A 23,705-nucleotide genomic window follows, 5' to 3' on the forward strand; every position below is an offset into this window, starting at 1 on the left:
GGGGCAGTTTTGAAGGCTTCATGAATGAGGCAAGTTGGGAAGTCATGCCCCTCCATCGGTCCAAGGCTGGAAAGTTCCTCTCAGTGGTTTCATGTAAATGTTAAAAAAAAAAACAATTGGGAATAGAATGGCACCTTGTGGGATGCCATATAACAGCTCCGTTTTTGAGGAGCAGCTATCCTCAGGCACCACCATTTGGAACCTGTCTGAGAGGTATGACCAGAACCACTGCAATACAGTGCCTCCAATACCCAACCTCCCCCGGTGTTCCAGAAAAATGCTATGGTTGATGGTATAGAATTCCCTGAGAGATCTAGAGGCACCAATAGGGACACACACCCCTTGTCAGTGTTAAGACAGAAATCATCCACTAAGGCAACCATAGCAGTCTCAATTCCATATTCTGCTTGAAGCCAATTTGAAATGGATCAAGGATGTGTGTGTCACCCAGAGATGCCTGAAGTTGGAGGGCAATTGCCATCTCAGTCACCTTGCCTGTTGGGAATCAGCCTGTGTTTGTGTTCCAGCATCATGATGCTTATGCTGAGAGTAATGATGGTGCCGAGGCCGAGGCTGAGACTGAGGTGCAAGATAGAGATGGTTTGGTCAATGATTTTCATACAGACAATGACAGAGAGGCCCCAATGCAAAGGCCAGTTTCTCATGAGAATATTCCTGCTGAGCCTTGGAGTGATAGTTTACTCCCTCTTTCTGTGAGCTCTCAAGATTTGGGTTTGGAAAACAATCTGAGTTCTGGAAATTTTAATGAGCAGCCAGATAGGGAATTGAAGGATAGGCGGCTGGAGATCAGCCAGAATCGACAGCAAACTCAGTGTTTATGTTGCTCCAAAAGGCTTCGTCAGATAAGGGGCAAGTGTGGGGGAAAGCAAAACCAATTTCTGGGTTTTGGGATATAAGGTTTGCTTCTAGGGAAAACCTGTTAGATCAGGCATCGTTTGAAAATCAAGTGCATGTGCCATGGAAATCCTATTCAAGGAGTCTTGTTCATGTGGAGAATTTTAGCTTTTTGGATTATCTTTGCTTCCTTTTGATTCTTGCCTGGATAAACACTGCCTTGGAACTGCTTTTATATCTTGTGCGGACATTGTTTTGTGTTACTGCGTTTTACTGACTCATTACTTTTTGGAACCTTCTTATTTCCTTACAAGCATTTATTTTTACTGGCTATTTACTAAGCCAGTAAAGAGGATTTGTTTCTTCACTCATTGTGTGGTGTGTTTTAAAGTCAGGGTTTTTTTCCCTTACCTGGAGTGCAACATTGCCCAAAAAAGGAAGGTTAGAGACTGATCTGTAATTATTACATTCCATGGGCATCCAAAGGGGGGGGGGGGGGTCCAGCTTCTTTTGCTTCTTTTAAGCAAGTTGAAAACTAAAGTCCCCTTTCTTGAGAGATGCTTTAATTATATGTTTTATTTGAGATCAAATTGCATCTCCTCCTTGCCAAAAGGGGCAGGTATCAAGAAAACCTTACTTGTCCTAACAGCTTGTCCACTTCAGCATGATCCAGTGTACTCCCACCCACAGAATTGCTGGACACCTCATTATCAACATCTTCTCCAAAGACACATCTAATTTGGCTGTTGTGTGTGATATTTTATCTGCAAAATGGTTTTTAAAGGCACCACAATTAGCTATTGAATGTTCTAATAATGGATTCAGAGAGGAGGGTACTTGAGTTAAACATATGTATCTTCAGTCTGTGTTCATCTTCAAAGCTCTGCTGAAAATGTATATGCTTAGACATTCCGTCATTGGGAACCTTTTTTGCTGCTCTTTCGTATTGATTGAGTGTTTTAAGTTGAGTATTCATTATTCTTTTATATTCTTTTAAAAATTATAATATTATTTCTGTATTTATGTCTAAGAAGATTCCATATACTAAGATATTATAAATAAAATATAAATACTACATGTCTTCTTTTTCAGTGCTTTAGGTGGATATAATGGCACTATATTTGCATATGGACAGACAGGCAGTGGTAAGACTTTTACCATCACTGGGGGAGCAGAACGTTACAGTGATCGCGGTATTATTCCACGGACATTATCTTATATTTTTCATCAGTCACAAAAGGTACAAGCCATTCTAAATGCTCCCACCCATTTTAAAAAGAAAAATACTTAACTTGCTCTTCAGTGATATAAATCAGAAAAGAAGTCTTAATTTTATTGTGCGGTCTGACATAAATATACCAAAGAATGAAGTATGATAACATCAAATGGGTATATGAAATGTTATGCTGTGACATTGAATTGTTGCCTTTTATGTTGTAAACTGCCCTGAGTCCCCATGGGGAGATGGGGCGGGATCTAAATAAAGTTTGATTTTTACTGTAATATATTTAATCTACATATTGATCCATAGCTGTAGTCAGATTACAAATCACGAAAATTAGATAGATTGCTTGTATCTTTAGTCACTTTATTTTCAGCCTTCTCACATCAAATGTCAGTATCAGTCTGTGATATTCAAATTGCCGATACAATATAACATTGTGAAATACCATGAGGATCCATAATAGGTACCCACCACCAAGACTCTACTCTTGGAAGGCAATCATACTTGTCCAGGAGTGATTTCCTGTGATGATAACACATGTACTGACCAAAGAAAAAATGGTAAACATTTTAAATTGCAGAGAAAGTTTACAGGAGATAATCTACCCAGGAAAATGCTGTATCACCACTTTTGGAAACAGTACAGATAAGGAGGTTAGGCCTGATTATAAAAGACAGATGAAGGAGAGACACAATCCTTTTAAATGGCATAATAGACAGGAAATAAAGGGTAACTGTGACATCTCGATTTAAGTCCAGCAAGGTTTCTAGACGTAGGCTGTGTAAAAAGCATGGTGCAATCACTTCCCTTATCCCATTTCCATTATTGTTTCTGCTTTCATAAATGGCATATTTATAGAATGATGAAGCAGTCTTTAAATCACTAAGAAAAAAAATACATATATAGGGTTTACCATTCATGAAATCTTTGTTTAATGGCTTTTCAAAAAGTCATTTAAAAAAGAAAGAAGCAAAGCTAACATCTGGATGTAGTCTCAACATGTGGTGCTTGAACATTAATGGATCCATGAATACAATGGTTGGCACAGTGACAGGGTGCATCTTTATTTCTGGGGGCTGGTGTTGTGTACTCTTAAAATATCATAAACAAGTCATAGGAGTTTGATTTTTTTCTATCTTTCCTAAACATCACATAGTACATAGTTACATTGAAATTCATTATCATAAGACGTATTGATGGCCATTAGTTTGGAAGAATTTAAAAGAAAATTAATCAACCTAAATGAAGAATCTGTGACTGTTAATCATTATAGCTGTAGATCACTTCTCACTATTAGTTTCTGGGTAGTGGAAGTAGGAAACAGCTATCATTTTCCTGATTTGTTTCTTTCCTTCTCATAGATCTTTATTTGGCCAATCTCTGAACAAAAAAATTAAAAAGGTGTTCGGTCTGATAGAGCATAGCTCTTTTGTACTTACATTTCATAATTCACAATTAGTTGTTAAATACCTTGAAGTTGTTTCTGATATATGTATCAGTGTCTTAATAAAATATCTAACTAAAACTGTGTTTCAACTTGAACATGTTTTTAGATATGACATGTAGAAAGAAGCATGCTGTATAAACTAGCCCTATGTTTTAGGCAGTTATTAGATTGGTCTTACTTATTTTTCTTCCAATTCAGGATAGCAGCATGGTATACACTATCCATATTTCCTATTTAGAAATTTACAATGAGTGTGGCTATGATCTGTTGGATCCACGACATGAAGCCTCCAAATTAGAAGACTTGCCGTGAGTATTGTTTTAAAAAAATCCAGCACAAATCTTTCTCCTGCTTCAAACATTTATCCTTCTTTTGATTTGTTTGACTACAATGGGCAAAAGCCTGGAAGTATGTGGAAGATACTAATGAGAGAAGGGCTGTCCTTTTCCTCTCCTTTCTTTTTTAAAATAACATAATTTTTGGGTTGCCGTGAGTTTTCCGGGTTGTTTGGCCATGTTCCAGAACATAATTTTTGTATAGTGTTTTCTAAGTCATTAAGAGCATACCGTATAAATTTATGTATAGATCTAGGAGTCAATCAAAAAAATCTGGGTTGACTTATTCATGGGTCAGTGTATGTCCTGGGTTGTTGTAAGTTTTTTGGGCTGTGTGGCCATGTTCCAGAAACATTCTCTCCTGACATTGTGCCTGCATCTATGGCCTGCATCTATGGCAGGATTCCGGCCATGAAAGAGAACCATCCCCTTCTCTGAGCAGAGTGGCAAAAGGTGAAAGTTTAGTATATTCTGGAATACCCTGAAATAAGCACCATCTCCACCTATCCTCTCCATTATGGTGCCACCTGTGGCCTTTTCGAATGCCTGGGTGGGAAAACGATGCCTTCATCCAATGGGCGGCTGGTTCCCTGTGTCTGTGGTGGCATTTTCTGTTTTCTGCAGAATGACCCTTGACTTATCCCCTAAGGTCATATCAAAATCCATTGTTTGGCGCCAAAAACCAGTCCTTGCTTGTGCTTGAGGTAAATTTAAACACGAGTGTATATGGTAAGAGATCTGAACTTAATGTATAATTATCTTGGTGATGTATGATTTGTTGTTTATTAAATAACATTACTGTTTTGTGTATACTCTTTTTCTTTTCAGACCCTAAATTCTATGAAAACACATATAGTCAAATGGTAAAAAATGAGATTTACCTTTTAGTTGTTTTAGACAGATAATCGAGCTATAACTGTAGCAAGCTACAATCAAACTATCTACAACAATAACTAAAATAAGCTGTTAACAGAGCTTGAGCATCCCTTTAAACACTTGAACTCTCTTATGGCCTTTTGAGTGGTGGGTAAAACCCTCCTCTCCACTAATATATATTAATTGGATTACATATTATCATGTAAATGTTGTTACATATAAATACAAACTGGGAAAATGTAAAAGAAATGAGATGAGAGGAAATATTTACACTGTTCAGAATGTTGGTTTTTTTTGTAATTGTTGAACTTGTTGATGTATGCTTTCTGTTTTCTTTCTTACTACACAGGTAGCAGTATCTAAACTACATAAAGATTTAGTTTGAACTTGAATTTTGATGTAGAATAGTACTGCTAATGATGGGGAGAAGGCAGAAGCAAGGTTTTTCTTCTTTTTTTTATAAAAAATGTTATTAAGTTTTATAAAGAATACAATGAAAGAATGAGAACAATAAACTATAGAAAAGTGAGAAAAGAAAGAAATAGAGAAGAAAAGAAAAAAAAAGAAAAAAAGGGGAGATAAAAAACTCCCGCAAAAACAAAAACAAAAAATGACTTCTATTCCATCTTCTTGGCAATAATCTTTCTTTCATAATTTTTTTTTTACTTCTCATAGAGCAAAATTGTCTCTTGTGTTTGTTTTCATTTTTACAAATTTTCTAGATAGTTGTCGAGAGGGTCCCAATTTGTCCTCTTTAAAATATTACCTGTGTTTTTCTTCAACAAAAAAGTCAATTCATGCATATCTTTTATTTCTCTAATTTTTCCAGTCCACTCTTCTATTGGTGGAATTGATTCCTGTTTCCATTCTCTTGCGAAAACAATCCTGGCGGCTGTTGTAATATATGTAAATTTTTTGTCTTCTTGTTAATTTAATTGTAAATCCATATCCGTAAACCCTAATAGATAATATTCTGTTTTTTTTCCCCACAAAACTTCTTTTTAGAATCTTTTGTGTTTCTTCGTGTATCTTTGTCCAAAAATTAACTGCCACTTTACACATCCACCACATGTGGTAAAAGGATCCCAGTTGGTCCTTACATTTCCAACATTTGTCTGAGACTGCTTTATACATTTTAGCTAACTGTTTTGGTGTGGTGTACCATCTGTGGAACATTTTTATCCAGTTTTCTTTAAAGTCTGTTGCATAAGTATATTTTAAATTTTTGTTCCACATTTGCTCCCACTCTCTCATTTGGATTGGATTTGGATTCTTAAATTTTGAGCCCATTTTATCATACACTCTTTAACCTGTTCTTTTTTGGTCAGCCAGTTAAGTAATATATTGTATATATTGGATATTATTTTCTTTTCCATTTTTAATATCCTATCTCATATTACCTCTTCCCAACAGAAGCCTAGCTTTTTCTCTTGATTATAGTACTCTTTAATTTGCATATAATGTAACCATGTGAGATTTGTAAACTTCTGTTTTAACTCCTCGTATGTCTTAATGGTAGTTGTACTCTTATTTAATAAGTCTCTATAGGTTGGCCATTTTCGCCAACCTAAAAGTCTTCATTGATGCGCTTCCATCGGGGAGATCCATAAAGGTGTTTTAGAGTAAAGATTTTTTAATATATTTTTGCCAGACTCTCAACAGAGACGCTCTGACAAAGTGATTACCAAAATTCTTTTTCTTCGTTTCCCTCTCATACCACAAGTAGGCATGCCAGCCTACTCTTAAGTCATTTCCTTCTATATTTAAACAATCTTCTTTATTCAATAATATCCAATCTTTAATTCACATTAAAGCGCAAGCATAATGGTAAGCTTTAAAGTCTGGGAGGCCTAAGCCACCTCTAGATTTTTTTATCAATCAGGTTATCGTATTTTATCCTTGGCCTTCCTCCGACCCATATAAATTTTAATATTTCTTTCTTCCATTTTACAAAAAGTGATTGACTTCTGATTATTGGAAGATTTTGAAAAAGGAACATCAATTTTGGTAATATATTTATCTTGATCAAAGATATCCGGCCTAATAATGATAGTTTCAAATATGTCCACTTTAATAAGTCCTTTTGGATTTTTTTCCACATCTCTTGGTAATTATTTTTCAATAATTGTCCATTTTTATTGTTATCCAAACTCCCAGATATTTAATTTTTTAAACTATTTCCAGACCTGTTTGCTCTCTAATCATATCCTGTTTTTTCTTTTCTACGTTCTAAGTTAGTATCTTCGTTTTTGACATATTAATTTTAAATCCTGCAATTTTCTGGATCCATCTCTGTAGATTCTTACTTGGGTCTTCCATTATCACAAATACATCATCTGCGAAGGCTCTTATTTTGTACTCATATTTTCTGACTTTTGTTCCCTGAATTGATTGGTCTTCTCTTATAGTTTTCATTAACAATTCTAAAGACATTATAAATATTAATGGTGATAAGGGGCATCCTTGTCTAGTCCCCTTCAATACATCAAACTCTTCTGTCGTTTGCCCATTAATTCTTAGTTTAGCTTTTTGTAAATCATATCTTGCCTTTATTGCATTGTTGAATTTATCTCCCATATCTAATTCTTGTATTAATATTTTTTTAAAAATACTAGCCTTGGATGCGGAGAAGGCCTTCGATAATTTAAATTGCAAGGTTTTTTTTTCTATAAACAAATAATGTTTTCTATTTTGCTAACTGGATGGGATTTTATAGACTCCTTTAAATGTTAGTGGAATATGCATAAAATAGTATTAGCTAAGTTCTGCTTTATAAACTCTTGGGTTACAACAGACACGATTTAAAACTGAAAGGACTAGAGCAGGCCTGGACAAACTTCAGTCCTCCGGGTGTTTTGGACTTCAACTTCCACAATTCCTAACAGCTTAAGTCTAAGAACTTCTAGTAAATTGCTAACACAAGAGAACAACAAACCCTTGGTTGTTTTGCTAGCTTTCTTATACAGAGTAGAATTTGGGTTGTTGTAGGTTTTTTTTCGGGCTATATGGCCATGTTCTAGAGGCATTCTCTCCTGACGTTTCGCCTGCATCTATAGCAAGCATCCTCAGAGGTAGTGAGTAGAATTTATTTTAAACTATAGTTCTTAGTTCTCACATTAAAAAACTAAGAAGCTGATGAAGTAAAACTGAATTGTTTCTTATTTCTCCTTTCACTCATTGTGGGCAAGTGGGGGAGTTTTGTCCATGTGCTTTGTCCATGCTTCTTTCTAGTCGCAAATGTAACATTAAATTATGTCCATTGTTAAATGTGACTTCCCAGAATAATGATCCCATAGCACTTTGTCCTCCAAAGCACTTTACATTTTAAGTTTGCTTGTATATTTTCCACAACCGCCACTACCACCTTTTTGCCCATGCTCCAGCATTATTTTCAATTTTAATTTTACATTTGGCCTTCCCACAATTTTAATTGGGTGTTGTCTTATTGTTAATGTCGCATATCTTATTGTCCATGTTTTTTTAATTTTAATTGCTTGTATTGTTGTTATTATTGCATGTATTGTTGTATTTGGGCTCAGCCTCATGTAAGCCGCACCGAGTCCCTTGGGGAGAAGGTAGCGGAGTACAAATAAAGTGTTGTTGTTGTTGTTGTTGTTGTTATTATTATTATTATTATTATTATTATTCTGCCTGAATGTGCTAGACAATTCAGGTGCAGTCTATTTGGCTGACCGCATCCCCTTGATGAACCTGCCCAGGCCCTGAGATCTCCAGGAGAGACCCTTCTCTCGGTCTCAACTCTACCTCAAGCTTTGTTGGTGGGAATAAGAGGGGGCAGCCACCTTCTTTGTGGCTGCCCCTCAATTCTGGAACTCCCTGCCCAGGGAAGCCAGAATGGCCCTCTCTCAGTTGTCCTTCCAGTGGCAGGCTAAAACTTTGGCCTGTACTTAAACACAATATGCGCTGACAACATTACCATCTGCCAGCTGCAAAAGGCCACCTTATTGGGATCTGCACACATTATTCGCTGATACATCACACCGTTCTAGAAACCTGAGAAGTGTCTGACATGTGATCCAATACAACAGCTAGCAGAGTGATCTTGTTTGCTGTGGACTCATCTTGTTGTGTTTCAAATAATAATAATGCATGCTATTGAGCACTACAATGGATTGATTTGAGTGAAGAGAAGGCAATGCTGTAAAGCAGAGTTGCATCCAGGTGTTTAAGACTCCAACTCCCAGAAGCCCTAGCCAGCTTTTCCAATGGCCAGGAATTCTGGGAGCTGCAGTCCAGAAGAACTGGAGGGCCACAAATTTGACACCACTGATCTAAAGATTATATTGTCGAAGGCTTTGAGGATGCTTGCCATAGATGCAGGCGAAACGTCAGGAGAGAATGCCTCTAGACCATGGCCATATAGCCAGAAAAAACCTATAACAACGCAGATCTAAAGATTGATTACTCACCACCTACCTTTACTTCAAATTATGTCTGATTTTTAAAAAATATTGAAGATCATTGGAACCCTGCTTTCCAGAAATCTTTGGAAGAGCAGGTCACCAGTAACAAAATTATCTGGTGAGTAAGTATTATCAGAGAGGGAAGTTGTACTACAATGACTAAATTAGGCCTCCAGAGAAATATGGAAGTAATTTTGGAAGACATTTAGTTCTGTATTTCTAAACAGTAAAACATTTTCCTCCCTTTCCTCCCATCTCCTTTTGTTAGTTTTGGAGGGGGAGGGGGTCAGTGAGCTATTGAGGATGAATGTGGGAGCGGGTGGGGGGGGGGTGTTGCTCAATATATCTGTACATATATGTATTCAGTCAATTCCGTTTAAAATGTTTATGTAGTTTTTGGTCAAACTGCAAAAGTCAAGTTGTACTCAGACCCTTTTTTTTTCTTGTAGAAAGGTAACAATAATGGAAGATCCCGATCAGAACATTCATCTGAAACATCTCTCCTTGCAACAAGCAACTAATGAGGAGGAAGCACTGAACCTTCTCTTCTTAGGAGACACCAACAGAATGATTGCAGAGGTGAGAAGCTTTGGCCAACAGCAACCCACATTATTTCTTGATGATAGTATAAAAATGCTTACATTTTAAAATTGATTGCTCACCTACCTTTATTTCAAATTATATCTGATTTTTTTTTTAAATGGAGATCATTGGAACCCTGCTTTGAATGCGATTTTTCTGCTTCTTGGCAGGGGGTAGGACTGGATGGCCCATGAGGTCTCTTCCAACTCTATGATTCTATGACTCTATAAAATAGCTTCCCAGAATTTATTAGAAACTTCTGACTTATTTAGAAATAAAGATTTATCATGATGGGTTTTCTTCTTTTTGATTGGTGTATAAGTCTGTGCTTCTAAACAGGGGTGAAAATCATGATGTTTGGCAGAAATGTTCATGAGCTCAAAGTAAATTGTGCTACATGTGCTCTCGCAGGAATCTTACAATCTAGATTTAGATCATCATGTAAATGTATTACTTTGGATTGCATCTGCTTTGTGATAAACAGACATTGATCATCACATGATAAAGTTTTTTGGGAATTGTGAAATTCCTGACATACTCATGCTTCTCTTTCTTAAAATGCTTGACTATTGGGTACTCAGTCTGTAGACAGAAGACTATAAAGAGGTTTCTTTCTCTCTGAGGGAACATGCCAAAAGTGAATGTAATTGTGTGTGTGTGTGTGTGTATACACCCACAGTAGAGTTACAATGGATTCCAATTTAAGTAGATTTTTGTGCTTTATTCAAGACCGTAAGACTGCATGTTTAGTACCATTTGTGCATATAACCTAATAATTGAAATAAGGCTGAAAAAATTGGAAAGAAATCTAACCTGTTTCTCCAGACAAAGCCTTGGGATTAGCAAGATGATGGCATTTGGCAAATAAATACACCCTAGATCATGTCTTGTTTGCTGATTCTGTCCTCTTTACAGAATTGTTTAGGATGCATGCCATGTCTTTCTCAGGTTTGAGGATCCAGCTTACCTTGATCTGCCCTTTAAGCATATCTGAATATCTGGGACAATAGATTCTTTCCAATATTGGAATTTGACATTTTTAATATCTATAAATTCTGATACATTTCTTGATATGTGAGCTTAGCGACCATCAATGGAAGGGTATAGATTACAATTAATTTGTAGAAAGTTTATTCTTCTCCAGGTATTCATTGGGAGTCAAGGGAATTCATCTAAGTATCCTAATCTAATTTTGGCTGAACCTGAATGCAGAATTTATATGAGGTGAATGGGTTGTTAATTATGGTTAAACTTAATCATGGAATTAAAAAAAACGATAATACTTTCTTTACCTTCTCAGTAAAAGTGCACACATTGTATGTAGAATATCCTGGTAGTTTGTCCCAAAAGAATTACACATAAAAATAATGGAATTGTCATTTCATGTGACACTGCTAAAGATTCTTCCAGGCATATTGGCTTGCATTTTTTAAATATCTTTTTCCTCTTATAATTACATGTTTTTGTGGATTGTATTTTAGAGGGAAAGATTGAAATATTGGCACAATTCATGCTTAAAATGAATAACTTTATATTTAATTATACCCCAGACCAGTAATCCATTTCAGGCATGAGAGTTTCACTGCATACATATAGCTTCCTGCATATAGCACCTTTTCCATGCATTGTAAAATGAAACTAGCCTTTCTATTCTTTGTATTCTTGCAGGCAAGGACTAGCTCAAAATTGTGTGTGTGTAAAATTGTGTGTATATGTGTGTGTGTGTGGGGGGGGGGAGGTCTCAGCTCTTGTTCTCCATGAGTTGCTCCACTCTCCTTACAAAGTCTTGCAAAGTTGAGACCCATAACTCCTTTCTCATGGATCACAATATCTTCTCTATTTGCCTCCATAAACATCCATTTTAGCACGAGTTGACCAGTGTATCATTGTATGACCATGTTCATCTCTCACATTATATGCCATGCAGAATGAATCAGTCAGTTGGGTGGACCAAGGTCTCGTCCACCCCCATGGGTACCATGTTGCTGTGACATTGCTCCATCTCCCATTTGTTCTGCGCATCACATGGTCTGCAAAGCAGTGTTCTAGTTGGGCAATGTGGTGTAGTGGATCTTTCACTTTTGATATTTTTCAAACCTCCGCATGCAGTCTGCATTCTCGCTGCATTTGGAGAGACATCCCAATGAACTGTCTTTCAGTGGAGGCATGTGCAACCCATAGCTGCTCCAAGAGAGCCGTTGTCATTGTCTGTGTCTCTTCACCATATCATAGAGCAGGTAGCATAGTCGAGTCGAACGATTGAGCTTGTAGAGATGTCCCTTCGGTTGATTCCGCAGTGGCTTTAATAGAATTTTAAGTGGCCCATCCTGCTTTCCTGTTCGACTTCGACTTCAGTTCATTCCTTGATGTTAACAGCCTTCCAAGGTAGACATATTCTTCTACATTTTCAAGGTCGACACCATCTACTGCCACTTCCACCTGTGAAGTTGATTCAGAGCATCTTCATCTTTTGCATGTTTATCTTTAAGCCAATTGACTGACTTCTGCTACTAAGCTCACTAACCTTGGCATACACCTTTTTCTACAGGTATAACAACTACCTGTTTAAAAAGCCTTTTGCATTGTACATCTGCTATAGCATGCTTGGATGATGTTGATGTACTCTGCCTGTACTCCTTGCTCCATAAGCACTCTGGTCCCATGCTGTCAATGCCTTCTTGTGGTGTCTGGTATTCACATGCGGCTTCCAATATTCTTTTAACAATTAGGATGTGATCAATGGTTGAGAATGAGCGAGGGAATACAGCAATTCTTGTATCGGTTATTTTTCCTATTGGCTGATCTTTTTCCATTCTCTTTCTTCTTCTTTTAAACTCCTTTAATTTTATTGCTATCCAATAGTTCTCCAATTTGGTTTTTTGTTTCTGTTGTATTTAAATTATTTTTGGTTGTAATGCTCCAGTATTTTTTGTTGTATCTCTGTTGATCTTGCTGCATTTTCTTTGTTTCTAGTTATGTTCATTTCATTAGTTGGTTCATTTCATTAGTTGCTGGTTCTGTAGAAAGACTTCTTTCTGTAATATTTTTTCTCCATACTACTTTGTAGCCATATTGGTGATCTTTTCAACCTTATAATATCTTTCTTCACCCGTGATGTAATTCTAGCCCATGTCCATTATTATGGAGTCCCCCAAGCTTCTAGGTGAGATTTTTAGGGTTTTTTTTACAAATTGCTAAGTTTTCTCTTTTAAAGTAAAATATGACTGTGTCTCTGTCACTTCTGCATTCACATATGAGTTAATTTAAAGAAAGTCGTGGTCACTTCTTCTAATTGGTTCAACTATATTCACTTCTCACACTTGGTCTTGGACAACATCACTTAGTCCAGCGTAACTTCCTTCTGTTTAGTTCTGAGACCAGCTGTTCCAGGACACACTAATTTGTGTTATTTAGAAATGTTACTTTTAAATTACTGGAATACATATCCATTCAACATATCTCCCATTATCATAACACTGTCTTCTTTGTAATTCCCACACCTGCCCCCAGGTTTCTTCATCTTAAGAGAGCATCTCCATCCCTTGAGCATCTTGATCAAGGGAGTAATATGTCTCTGGCACTAAGTTATAGGTGTGATCTTGTATTATCCATGGCGATTCTATGAAGGATCCAGCCCTATTTGAAGTCACAGTCTTGTTTTACACTCTGATTTTCTGGTAAACAGTACTTGCACTTTGAAATCAAGGTACTTGCGATACATTTAAAGCCCTAAATGGTTTGGGCTCTTAATACACAAGTAAGCACCTCTCCCTATATGTGCCAGCCCAAGGTTTGAGTATTCCTACCGTCGGGCTCCTCTGTGGTTCACTAATGTGGGGAAAATAATATGTGAGGACACAGAAGAGTACTTTCTCACCTTTTGCAGCCCAATTGTGGAAAGCCCTCTCTTTGGTGGCCCAATTGGTGCCCGTGTTGTTTTCATTTAGATTTCAAATGAAAACATTGGTATTTATTACATCCTTTGGGCTTCCCTTGTTCACTTCAAATGCCATGTATAGGGTTTTAAAGTTGGATTTTCATTTTAAGGTGCCTAACAAGTTGTACTCTATTGTTAGTTTAATCTGTCAGTACTGATTTACATGTATGTTTCCCTAATTTATTTAATATGTAGGATGGGAAGTCAATATTTTAACAAATAAATAAATGCATAAATGTATCTAACTGTTCTCCCTTTGCATTTACCTGTTGTTTCTTGAAGCAGAGAAGTAAGAGTTAAAGCAACCTTTGCATTTAAGACGAAGAGAATTGGGAGGAGGAGTTGTTGGGGAGAAAGAAGTAAATAGCTTCCTCCTGTAATTTCTGTTAAATATGCCTTTTTAAACACCCCATTGCCTGGATGAATGCAATATTCAGATCTTTGAATGCCCTGGTGTTTTTATGTTATTTTAAATGGCCAGTTGTTCAGAGATAACATTAAATGTCAAAATGAAAATAAATCCTAATGGATTTAGTGCTGTTGGAGATTTATGCAAATTCTTCTGTATGGAAATTTGAGTGCATTTTGTTTAATAAACTAACATGATATAGACTACCATAATTTTAAGCTTATTGAATTCAGGTTGAATGGCAATGTGAACTCACATTCATTCAGTTGTTTGTGTATCGGTGTCACCATATGGAGACAGGAAAAGATTTCATGATGCTGTGCATATAGATAAGCTGTGTATAAAGCCAAGAAAGAAAAAGGATAAGAATAAGATAACATATTCATACTAAGTTTATTTTCTGCTATAAGTATGGCCATAAGATATTTTCTTGGCATGTTATTTATATTCAAAACACTAGAAAAAACTTCTAACATCAACAATGGGTATTCTTAAAAGAGTCTGAAACATTCTTCATAAAGAATAGCTTTTTACCTGAAATGTGCAAGCTGTCTTCAGAATGGCAAAATAACATTTTCAATGGCAGCATTTCAAACTCCAGGCAAAAAGATTTCTGATTTCTGGCACCTGGAAAGCAAGAATGTTTGGCACACTCGGAGCACTTATTTTGGCTTGTGTAAAATGTCATGGCCTGTGTTTTTTAAAGAGTGTATGTATGTTAAAACTAACCCTCCATATTTGGTTATGATATCCAGAAGAGTAAAACATTGTTCTCACAAAATAATGTATAACAGTATCTTACTAGTCATATTGTTACCAACTTGTCACTGATAGAAACTAATTCAGGAGCTAGTATGGTAACAAAAAAATCTGCAAAACATAGTTTCTAGTTCTGGTGTATATAGTCAAATTCTTATGGCTTACTTCCCTGTACCTTCAGCAGAGCCAACATTTTCAGGAAAAGTTATTAAGAGAGTTATATGTTTTTCGATCCAGAACCCTAGAAGTAGTCTCAAAACCTCTGTCTACAACACATCTTTCTTTAAGTTTGGAATAAGAATTGCATGTTAATTAATGCTTCTGAAATCATAATTCTAATTTAAAAACTGATTCTGCTTTATAATCATCAAAGGATGGGGAAAGGTTATATTTTGCTAAATGCTTTGTTGAAGGAAAACATATTTTAAAGACTATAATGGCAAAATGCTTGCCTTGTTAGTAATCTATTTACAGTAGTTCCAAAATGAAGCAAGAAAGAACTAGAGCAATAAAATTGTGTTCTGAAGCATTTCCTTTCTCATTAAAATAAGCTATGTCTGCATTAAAGAAAAAATGAACTTTGAGTTGGAGACTGGGGTACGTGCCTTCTTTGATCTAGCATCCTAACTGAACAAGATTTATGATTTCTACAACTATTGCATACTATGAAACATTATTTCAACCTTTTTAAAGTTGGATGATAAACAAAATCCTGCAAAGAACTGCACAGGCCACAAAGCCCTTTTCAGTTAAAAGATATCCTTAATTTGAAAACACTGTAAATAGTAACCTCATTCATTTGTTTAGCTCCATTTCACTTGTGTTGGCTGAGTGGCATAAAGAATGTGAAATCCACTAGGAAATCCACCATTGGACATTTCCTTGTCTCAAGAATTTGCAACAGTAAGAACTGACCATGGAACAATCGACTGGATCAAGGTTGGGAAAGGTGTACAGCAAGATTGTATACCCTCACCCAACCTATTCAACTTGTATGCAGAACACGTCATGTGATGTGCGGGGCTTGACGAATGCAAGACGGAAGAAATTTTAAAAACCTAAGATATGCAGATGATACCACTTTGATGGCCAAAAGCGAGGAGGAACTGAGGAGCCTTCTAATCAAAGTGAAAGAAGAAAGTACAAAAGCTGCGTTGAAGTTAAACCCCAAGATTCTTGCAACTGGACTGATTGATAACTGGCAAATAGAGGGAGAAAATGTGGAGGCAGTGACAGACTTTGTATTTCTAGGTGCAGAAATTACTGCAGATGCAGACTGCAGCCAGGAAATCAGAAGACGTTTACTTCTTGGTAGGAGAGCAATGACCAATCTCAATAAAATATTGGAGTAGAGGCTCCCAAAAACAGATCTGGATACCCAATGAAATTTGGATACCAAAAACAGATTGTGCTCCAGCTGAATTGCACAATCCTAGTACCTCGCATCCAGTGGCTGGGTGGCAGTCATGCCTTCCACTGTATGCAATGACATCATGCCTTTTCCCCCAGCCACAGTGTCTCCTGCTCCTTCTCCATTGGTGCCACAACCCATGATTTACTCCCTCTGGTAGGGAGGCAGGCTGGCATTCAGGTGACTGGAGAAGACAAGCCACCAGTGTTGGCAGCTGTTGATCAAAGGTAGCAAGGCTAAAAAGAGTTCTGTGTGAATCCTTGGCCCTTAGCAGCTTGGGACTGGAAAAGTTGTGTAAGAAAAATATATCTCCTAAAATCTTTCACTCAGGATGGCTGTGGCTGTCAGGCCAAGACTATCCCAAGCCTGAGATTTCACCTGAGACATTAGAGATAACTCCTTGTTTGAGTCAGTGGATTCATTCATCCAGAATAAAAAAGAGAGATACTGTGAAAAATATGTAGAGATAATTTCTAATTTGTTCATTGCAATTTGATATTTGAATGTACTTTTTAAAAAAGTTATGTTGGAAATGGTTGTTAAGTACATTTGGCATATATTTCTCCAAATATTTTAATAAAATGGGCAGCATAATTTCCTAGTCCTCCCATATTTTATGTCGGTGATCCACATTTCACATAGCCGTGGATTGGAAATGTGTTATTACTTTTTCTTATTGCTGTCATCACAAATATTTGAGTCTGGTATCTATCTCCCCTGACACAACCCCCCCCCCCCCCAAAAAAAAATTGGCAAAGTGGTGTAGTTTTCATAATGCTGCAGTACTAGAAATGTACAGGAATATAATTTTTGATATTATATATGCAACAATTTTCTAACCAGAAACCGATGTGATATTCAAGTTTGCTCAAAGCTACAAGGCTTCTTATAGCCATCCATTGGAGTATCACTAAAGAGCAATATGGGTTGACCTAGAATGAACCACACTGGATATTTTGATATGAGCCTGTGTTGGCATGTCATAGTTTTAAAATTATGTAGTTACTAGTGATGCGTTATTTTGGGGGAAAGAAGTAGAAATAGCTGGCATGCCAGAAAGTAAAGCAGTCTATATAAATTCTGTACCATAAGGCATTCTTCAGTTGAATAAAATGTGTTCCTTATGCTGTTCTGATAGCACGGATCATTGGTGATTTGTAACTTATGATGTCGTAAGTTTTCTTTATTTAAAAGTTTTTTTGTCATTTATTTACAATGTTCTGAACTTAACCCATTCATCTGCCTTCTTTTTAAATGACTTCAGAAAAACACACATCTTGAAAGCTTTTAATAAAATCAAGCAAAGTTAGTGTTTCCTTATTGCATCCCATTAGCAGCTAACATTTTTATTGGCTTACACAGCCAATCCTCCATATCCATGGATTTTACAGCCACAGATTCCAGCATCTGTGGCTTGAAAATATTTTTTCAATCCAAAAGACAAACCTTGATGTTGCCATTCTGTATAAGGAACATAATTTTACTATGCTATTGTACATAATGATAGTAGAATATCCACAGATTTTGGTATCCAGTGGATGTTGAGAACTAACTATGTGTCATCCTATAAATTTTATGTTGTGCAGGGCATAGCTATAGGAAAAACAGCATACAATAAACAGACTTTATTAATTAATGTTTGTAGAAATTTGAAGTAGAAGAAGTTAAAGATTGTATGATAAAAATGGGGTAACATCTTTTGTTATAACATACAACTAATTGGAAAATATGTGGTCAAAGGGATTGAAATGTACATTGTGTTACATGATTTGCCATTGGTATATGACCCCAAAGAATTTACCTAAAATATATAAACATGTATCCAATATTTGTATGAAATGTGAACATTATGAAGGGACATTTTATCATTTGTACTGGACATGTGAAAAGCAAAAAAAAAAAAAAAAAAAAAAAAAAGAAGAAGAAAAAGAAAAAAAAGGATTCAGATACATATATTAATGCACATGATTTCGAAGATGTAATTATTCAATTAAAACTGGAAAATGTACAATTAGAAAAGAATAGTGTAATGCTGTTCTATGCACAAAGATGGAAAAATTCACACCATAGAGGAATGCTTGTTGAAACTGAGAGATTTAACAAAAAATGTCTAGTTTGGTTAAAGAAAGGCCATTAGGAACATTTCTCAAGGAGTGAAAACCCCCCTTATAAATCTTTTGTGGAAAAAAGCAAATAATATTGTAACTTTTATTTTTGCTTATTAGAAAGGAAAGGTCATTGAAAGAATTTACAGTACTTACAGGAGCGTCATACAGGGAGCATACCACCCCCCTGTTATGTCAGCTCCACTGGCTGCCGATCCAATTCCGAGCACAATTCAAAGTGCTGGTTTTGACCTACAAAACCCTATACGGTTCCGGCCCAGTGTATCTGTCCGAACGGATCTCCCTCTACGTCCTACCTCGGAGTCTAAGATTTTCTGGGGAGGCCCTGCTCTCGACTCCGCCTCTATCACAAGTGAGATTGGCGGGGATGAGGAGCAGGGCCTTTTCGGTGGTAGCCCCTCACCTGTGGAATTCACTCCCCGGGAAAATTAGATCAGCAACATCCTTCCTTGCCTTTAGGAAAAAATTGAAAACATGGATTTGGGACCAGGCATTTGGACAATCTGGCAGATAAAGAAAGGGCTTTGACAATGGACACAAATTGACTAAGTGGAATGGAATTATGGAACTCTGAAAGACGAACGCTGAGCATGAGATTAGTTTTTATTGATTGTGTTATATACCGACTATTTTAACTGTGATAATTGTTTTAACTGCTGCTTTGTACGTATGTGTATTTTGTGTAGGCATCGAATTGTGCCTTTTTTGTAAACCGCCCTGAGTCCCCCCTCGGGGGTTGAGAAGGGCGGGGTAGAAGTACTTGAAATAAATAAATAAATAAATAAGAAGTGAATATGCTTTGAAGAGAGGTATTAATAGCTATATAAATATATAACAGATGTTGTAATCTGGTAATAGTCTTTGCCTAACCTAGAGCATTTCCAAAGATAAATAAGAATATTGTTCAGTGTTTTGAAAATAAAATATATTATATGATTAACACATATGTATTCATGCCAAGCAATTTAAACCACTTCTAGAGTGCATTACATATGATAATAACTTTATAATAACTTTATTTTTGTACCCCGCCTCCATCTCCCTGAAGGGACTCAGGGCAGCTTACGCATGGCACAAAGTGCCTAAAACAATACATAAAATAAAATAAACACACAATACAATACAATACAATACAAGATAAACAAGTAGTGTATAAAACAACAATTTGACTCAAAATGGCACCCAATAACCTATAGCGTCGACTGTTATAAAAACATGGTCAACTATAAACAAGAAGAATGGAAAGGAATAGTGCAAGCTGTAGCTAAGGAACAAGGGCATGGGATGAAAGTGCGGTGCTGTCTCATAATTGCGGACCATTGGGCTAGACATATGATGATTAAAACCAGGAATTTCTTTCTATAGGCTAGTGATCTAAAATATAAAAAAATCGGGTAGAAGGGATGAAGTGGGGAGGGAAGCAAAACTAAACTATTACTAACTGTAGTAAGGCTGTTCTCTGTGCTGGCTCTGTCGCTATTGGATCTACTAAAACTGAGTGACTGAGAGCATTTGGACATCAGGAAACAGATCTTCGGATATCTGCGGGCTAGATCCTGTTTTGTGAATTATATGGCATTCTTTCCTTCACAGACTCCAATGAATCAAGCTTCTACACGTTCACATTGCATTTTCACCATTCATATCTCAAGCAAAGAACCAGGTTCTGCCACCATTCGACGCTCCAAATTGCATTTAGTGGACTTGGCTGGTTCTGAGCGTGTTGGGAAGACTGGAGTTGGAGGCCAGTTACTGACAGAGGCCAAGTATATCAATCTGTCATTACATTACTTGGAACAGGTAAAGTTGACCCAATTCTTTATTTTAATAGTAACTTGGAGAAGTAATTTGCTTTTAGAAAACTCGTGTTCCCCTGCACTTGGCATCATGGATACTGAATTTTGATTAAGAGAAGGAATGTGATGTGCCTCATTGTGGTTTCTTTGAAGCAACAATATGATGGATGTAATTTCCCTTATGCCATTTTATGACAGTGTACCTTTTAAAAGAACTTCCTATTTAGAGACAATTTTAAAAGCAGCTGTTGAAATATTGTAATCTTGTTCCATGACCAAAAGAGAGCAGATGTATTTTATGAAACATCTTAAGCCCCAAGAATTTGATTGGAGCTATTCCATGTTCCATTGTAATACAGTGGCCTCATACCAAGCCCATGATAACATATGGGGTAGACGTTAATTAACAGATTTCTACTGCTGGTTTAATAGGATGTTAGATATTTTCTCCAAACCTTCAGAACAGACTAAATGAGTCCACTCTGCTTCTTTTGAAATCCTAAAGTGTATGCTATTTGCCATTTTTTTGGATTAAATGGCACAGAAATTTCAGCTATGTATATCAGAGACATTTTACAGGCCACATGGAGATAGGTCCACTTGAACATTTAACATGTTTTATAATAACATTTACTTTCCCATTATGGTATTTCATTTTTGTCCTAGAAAAATCAATTCTCTAGCTTGAAAAGTAACAGAGTTGTCTTAATAAACCATTGAATAAATTATTACTACTTATATTTGTTGCTGCTGTTTTAATAGAGCTTGAAAACATTCATCATTTTCCATGTGTGCTTTTAAAAAGAAAGAAAAGAAAACAGCACACCTGCCAAAGGACAGTTTTTTCCTTTAAGTTTCAATGTGGTGTATTGTCTTCATAGTCCAGTAAACATAAAGAATAATGGTAGGCTTTTGTTGATTTTGGAATGCTTATGAACACAGTGATTTTCTGAAAGGCATCTTTAAAGCATTTATAAGCCACAATAACTGGGTCTGTTTTAGCCCACAAGGTATACATTATAGGATGAAAACAGAAAAGAGGAAGGAGAAATTTACAAAGTGCTTTGTTAAACAATTATTAGTCACACGCTCCCCAATATGAGATTGTAAAGGGCTATATTTAGATTCATTGTAAGTGAGAAAACTTTGCAAATAGTTTATTATGTCTTCTGCAGCTAACTTGTTTCTCTTGGATTGACCTTATATTGAGTAAACATCCCCAGTACTAATGATTTTACCAGCATATTTTTTCTTAGAAATATGCTTAGTACCTGGAAGATGTGAAATGCTATATGAAGGAAAGGAAGTGGAAGCTCAGTAAAAATAAGTCTAAGGATCAAGGCCTAAATCCTAATGTTACTCTCAACTAAGTAGAACATTTGAATAAATGGGATTCATCTAAAGCAGTGGTTCTCAGCCTAGGGGTCCCCAGATGTTCTGGCCTTCGGCTCCCAGAAATCCTAACAGCTGGTAAACTGGCTGGAATTTCTGGGAGTTGTAGGCCAAAACACCTAGGGACCCACAGGTTAAGAACCACTGATCTAAAGGTTGACCTATCAACTTCTCATTGATTCAGTGGGTCTTCTCTAGTTCAGAATAACAATTAGATTTAGGTCCAACGTATGGAACAGAATGTTACAATGTTTATTCCTATCTCTGTTATCATTATATTCAACTTTAGTCTTGTATTTCTAGCTTCAATTTCAGGCCTACTGAGACTGCCTAATCAAAAATGATTGATAAAAGTGGCTTGGTTTCATTTTGATTTCAAATTTTGTCTTCTAAAATTCTTTCATGCTATTCTCAGATTATATATTCGGACAGAGCTTTCCAAGTATTTCATTTTGATGACACACTATTTTTGTACATTTGTCATTTTGTGACACAGTAATTCAGTTTTACTAGAAAAAGTTAAACCAATCCCTCATAAGCAATATGGACACATCCATAAATTGTAATTACAAAATTATTGGGCACAATGTATCTCACTAAAATATTTCTGATATATATGATTTATTGCTTATTTCACACATACTCAGAGGTTTCTCATTACATTTGTGTGACACACTGCAGCTGACACACTAGCATGTCACAGCACAGTGCATTAGGATATCGTCAATAGAGCCACTAAAATTTGCATCACATTTCAGATTGTGAAGAATATGTTTGATTTGATCCTTAAAGGCACATAGCAACAATCTCATCATAAGACAGAGGTCTCAGCAATTCTTAATAAATATTGAAAAAGAGCAAATTCCAAAACCAAATTTAATTTACTAATTGGGACCAAAAACATTCCTCAAAATCATGTTGCATGTTTGCCATGAATGCACACATATTTTGTGCCTCTGTTAAGAACTATGGAAAGAAAAATACTTAAGTACCTCGTATGTTGTTCCCATTTAATTTTGTCCTGTAAAGCACCGTGCATGGTGCTTTACAGGACAAAACAGTCCCCTGCCCTTACAATATTAAGAGGAAAGAGAGATTGCCGTAAAGAAGGGATTCAGTCCATCAAAAACTCCCTTCTTTTCTCCATCTTTTCTTCTTGCCATGACAGTGGCAAGTGGGTTATAGGGAGGGTTCATTCTGGGCCTAGGCATGAAGGAGCTTTGCCTGTCTCCTCTTCATCTCAGGTTAGTAGGCTGCATGAAAAGGAAAGGGTTTATTATTGACAGAAATACTTTATTTCTGTTATGTTTTTGTACTTGTAAGCCAAGGTAATTTCCTGACAACAATTAATAACATCTAGTTGACCTCACTGCCTCCACACATATGGTGGTATGCATTATGTATTTCTTTCTTTCTTTCTATCCTGCTTTCCCCCCGAGTCGGGTCTCATCACCCGAAATACATTCATGATATCTAGGAATAAGAATGTGTGTATACATACACAGCTACACAAACACATAGACATGAAATCTGTTATAGTAAACAAAACTGCTTAATTTTAACGTAAGCTTCCCCGCTATTAAAAACATTGTCCAAGTGGTAATGAGCAAATAATAAGTAGTCTAATAAAGATTTGCCATTGTTATTCTTATTTCAGGTAATAATTGCTTTGTCAGAGAAAAACAGATCTCATATTCCATACAGGAACTCTATGATGACCTCGGTGCTAAGAGACAGCCTAGGAGGGAACTGCATGACCACAATGATTGCCACACTTTCAATAGAAAAAAGGAACATAGATGTATGTTGTCTGATTTTAATGATCATCTTTACTATCTAAGATTTAGCATTTCCAATTTATCTAATGAATTTTACTCTATATGCTTTCCTTTATATACTTTTCTTATAAAATTTCACTCATGAATTCCAAGGATCCTATCTTCAGTACAGCTGTACTATACATTAAGAGGTGGACTATACACACACACACACACATTTACAAACACTTCTGTTCAAGTACATATCCAATTTATTTCACATCATTATTGAATATAATTGGTGGCTTACCTATCATGTGATTTGAATTACACCATAAATAATTGACAATAATTATGGAAACTGCTAATCTCAA

At 36.3% G+C, this 23,705-nt stretch overlaps 1 protein-coding gene across 4 annotated transcripts in view; it reads left to right on the forward strand.

Moving 5' to 3' along the window:
* The window catches only part of KIF6 (kinesin family member 6), a 160,330-nt gene that overhangs the window by 21,063 nt on the left and 115,562 nt on the right, over positions 1–23,705 (forward strand). For 3 of the 4 annotated variants that reach the window (XM_060754092.2, XM_060754089.2, XM_067464207.1), the window contains exons 4-8: positions 1,948–2,095; positions 3,726–3,835; positions 9,612–9,741; positions 19,980–20,186; positions 23,232–23,375. In XM_060754092.2, coding sequence (XP_060610075.2) covers positions 1,948–2,095; positions 3,726–3,835; positions 9,612–9,741; positions 19,980–20,186; positions 23,232–23,375 — 739 coding nt within the window. The remainder of the gene's footprint in view (positions 1–1,947; positions 2,096–3,725; positions 3,836–9,611; positions 9,742–19,979; positions 20,187–23,231; positions 23,376–23,705) is intronic. The other variant, XM_060754090.2, reaches the window with a different exon arrangement.

The sequence above is a fragment of the Anolis sagrei genome, chromosome 1, assembly GCF_037176765.1.
Source record: "Anolis sagrei isolate rAnoSag1 chromosome 1, rAnoSag1.mat, whole genome shotgun sequence".
NCBI classification, from domain to species: Eukaryota; Metazoa; Chordata; class Lepidosauria; order Squamata; family Dactyloidae; genus Anolis; species Anolis sagrei.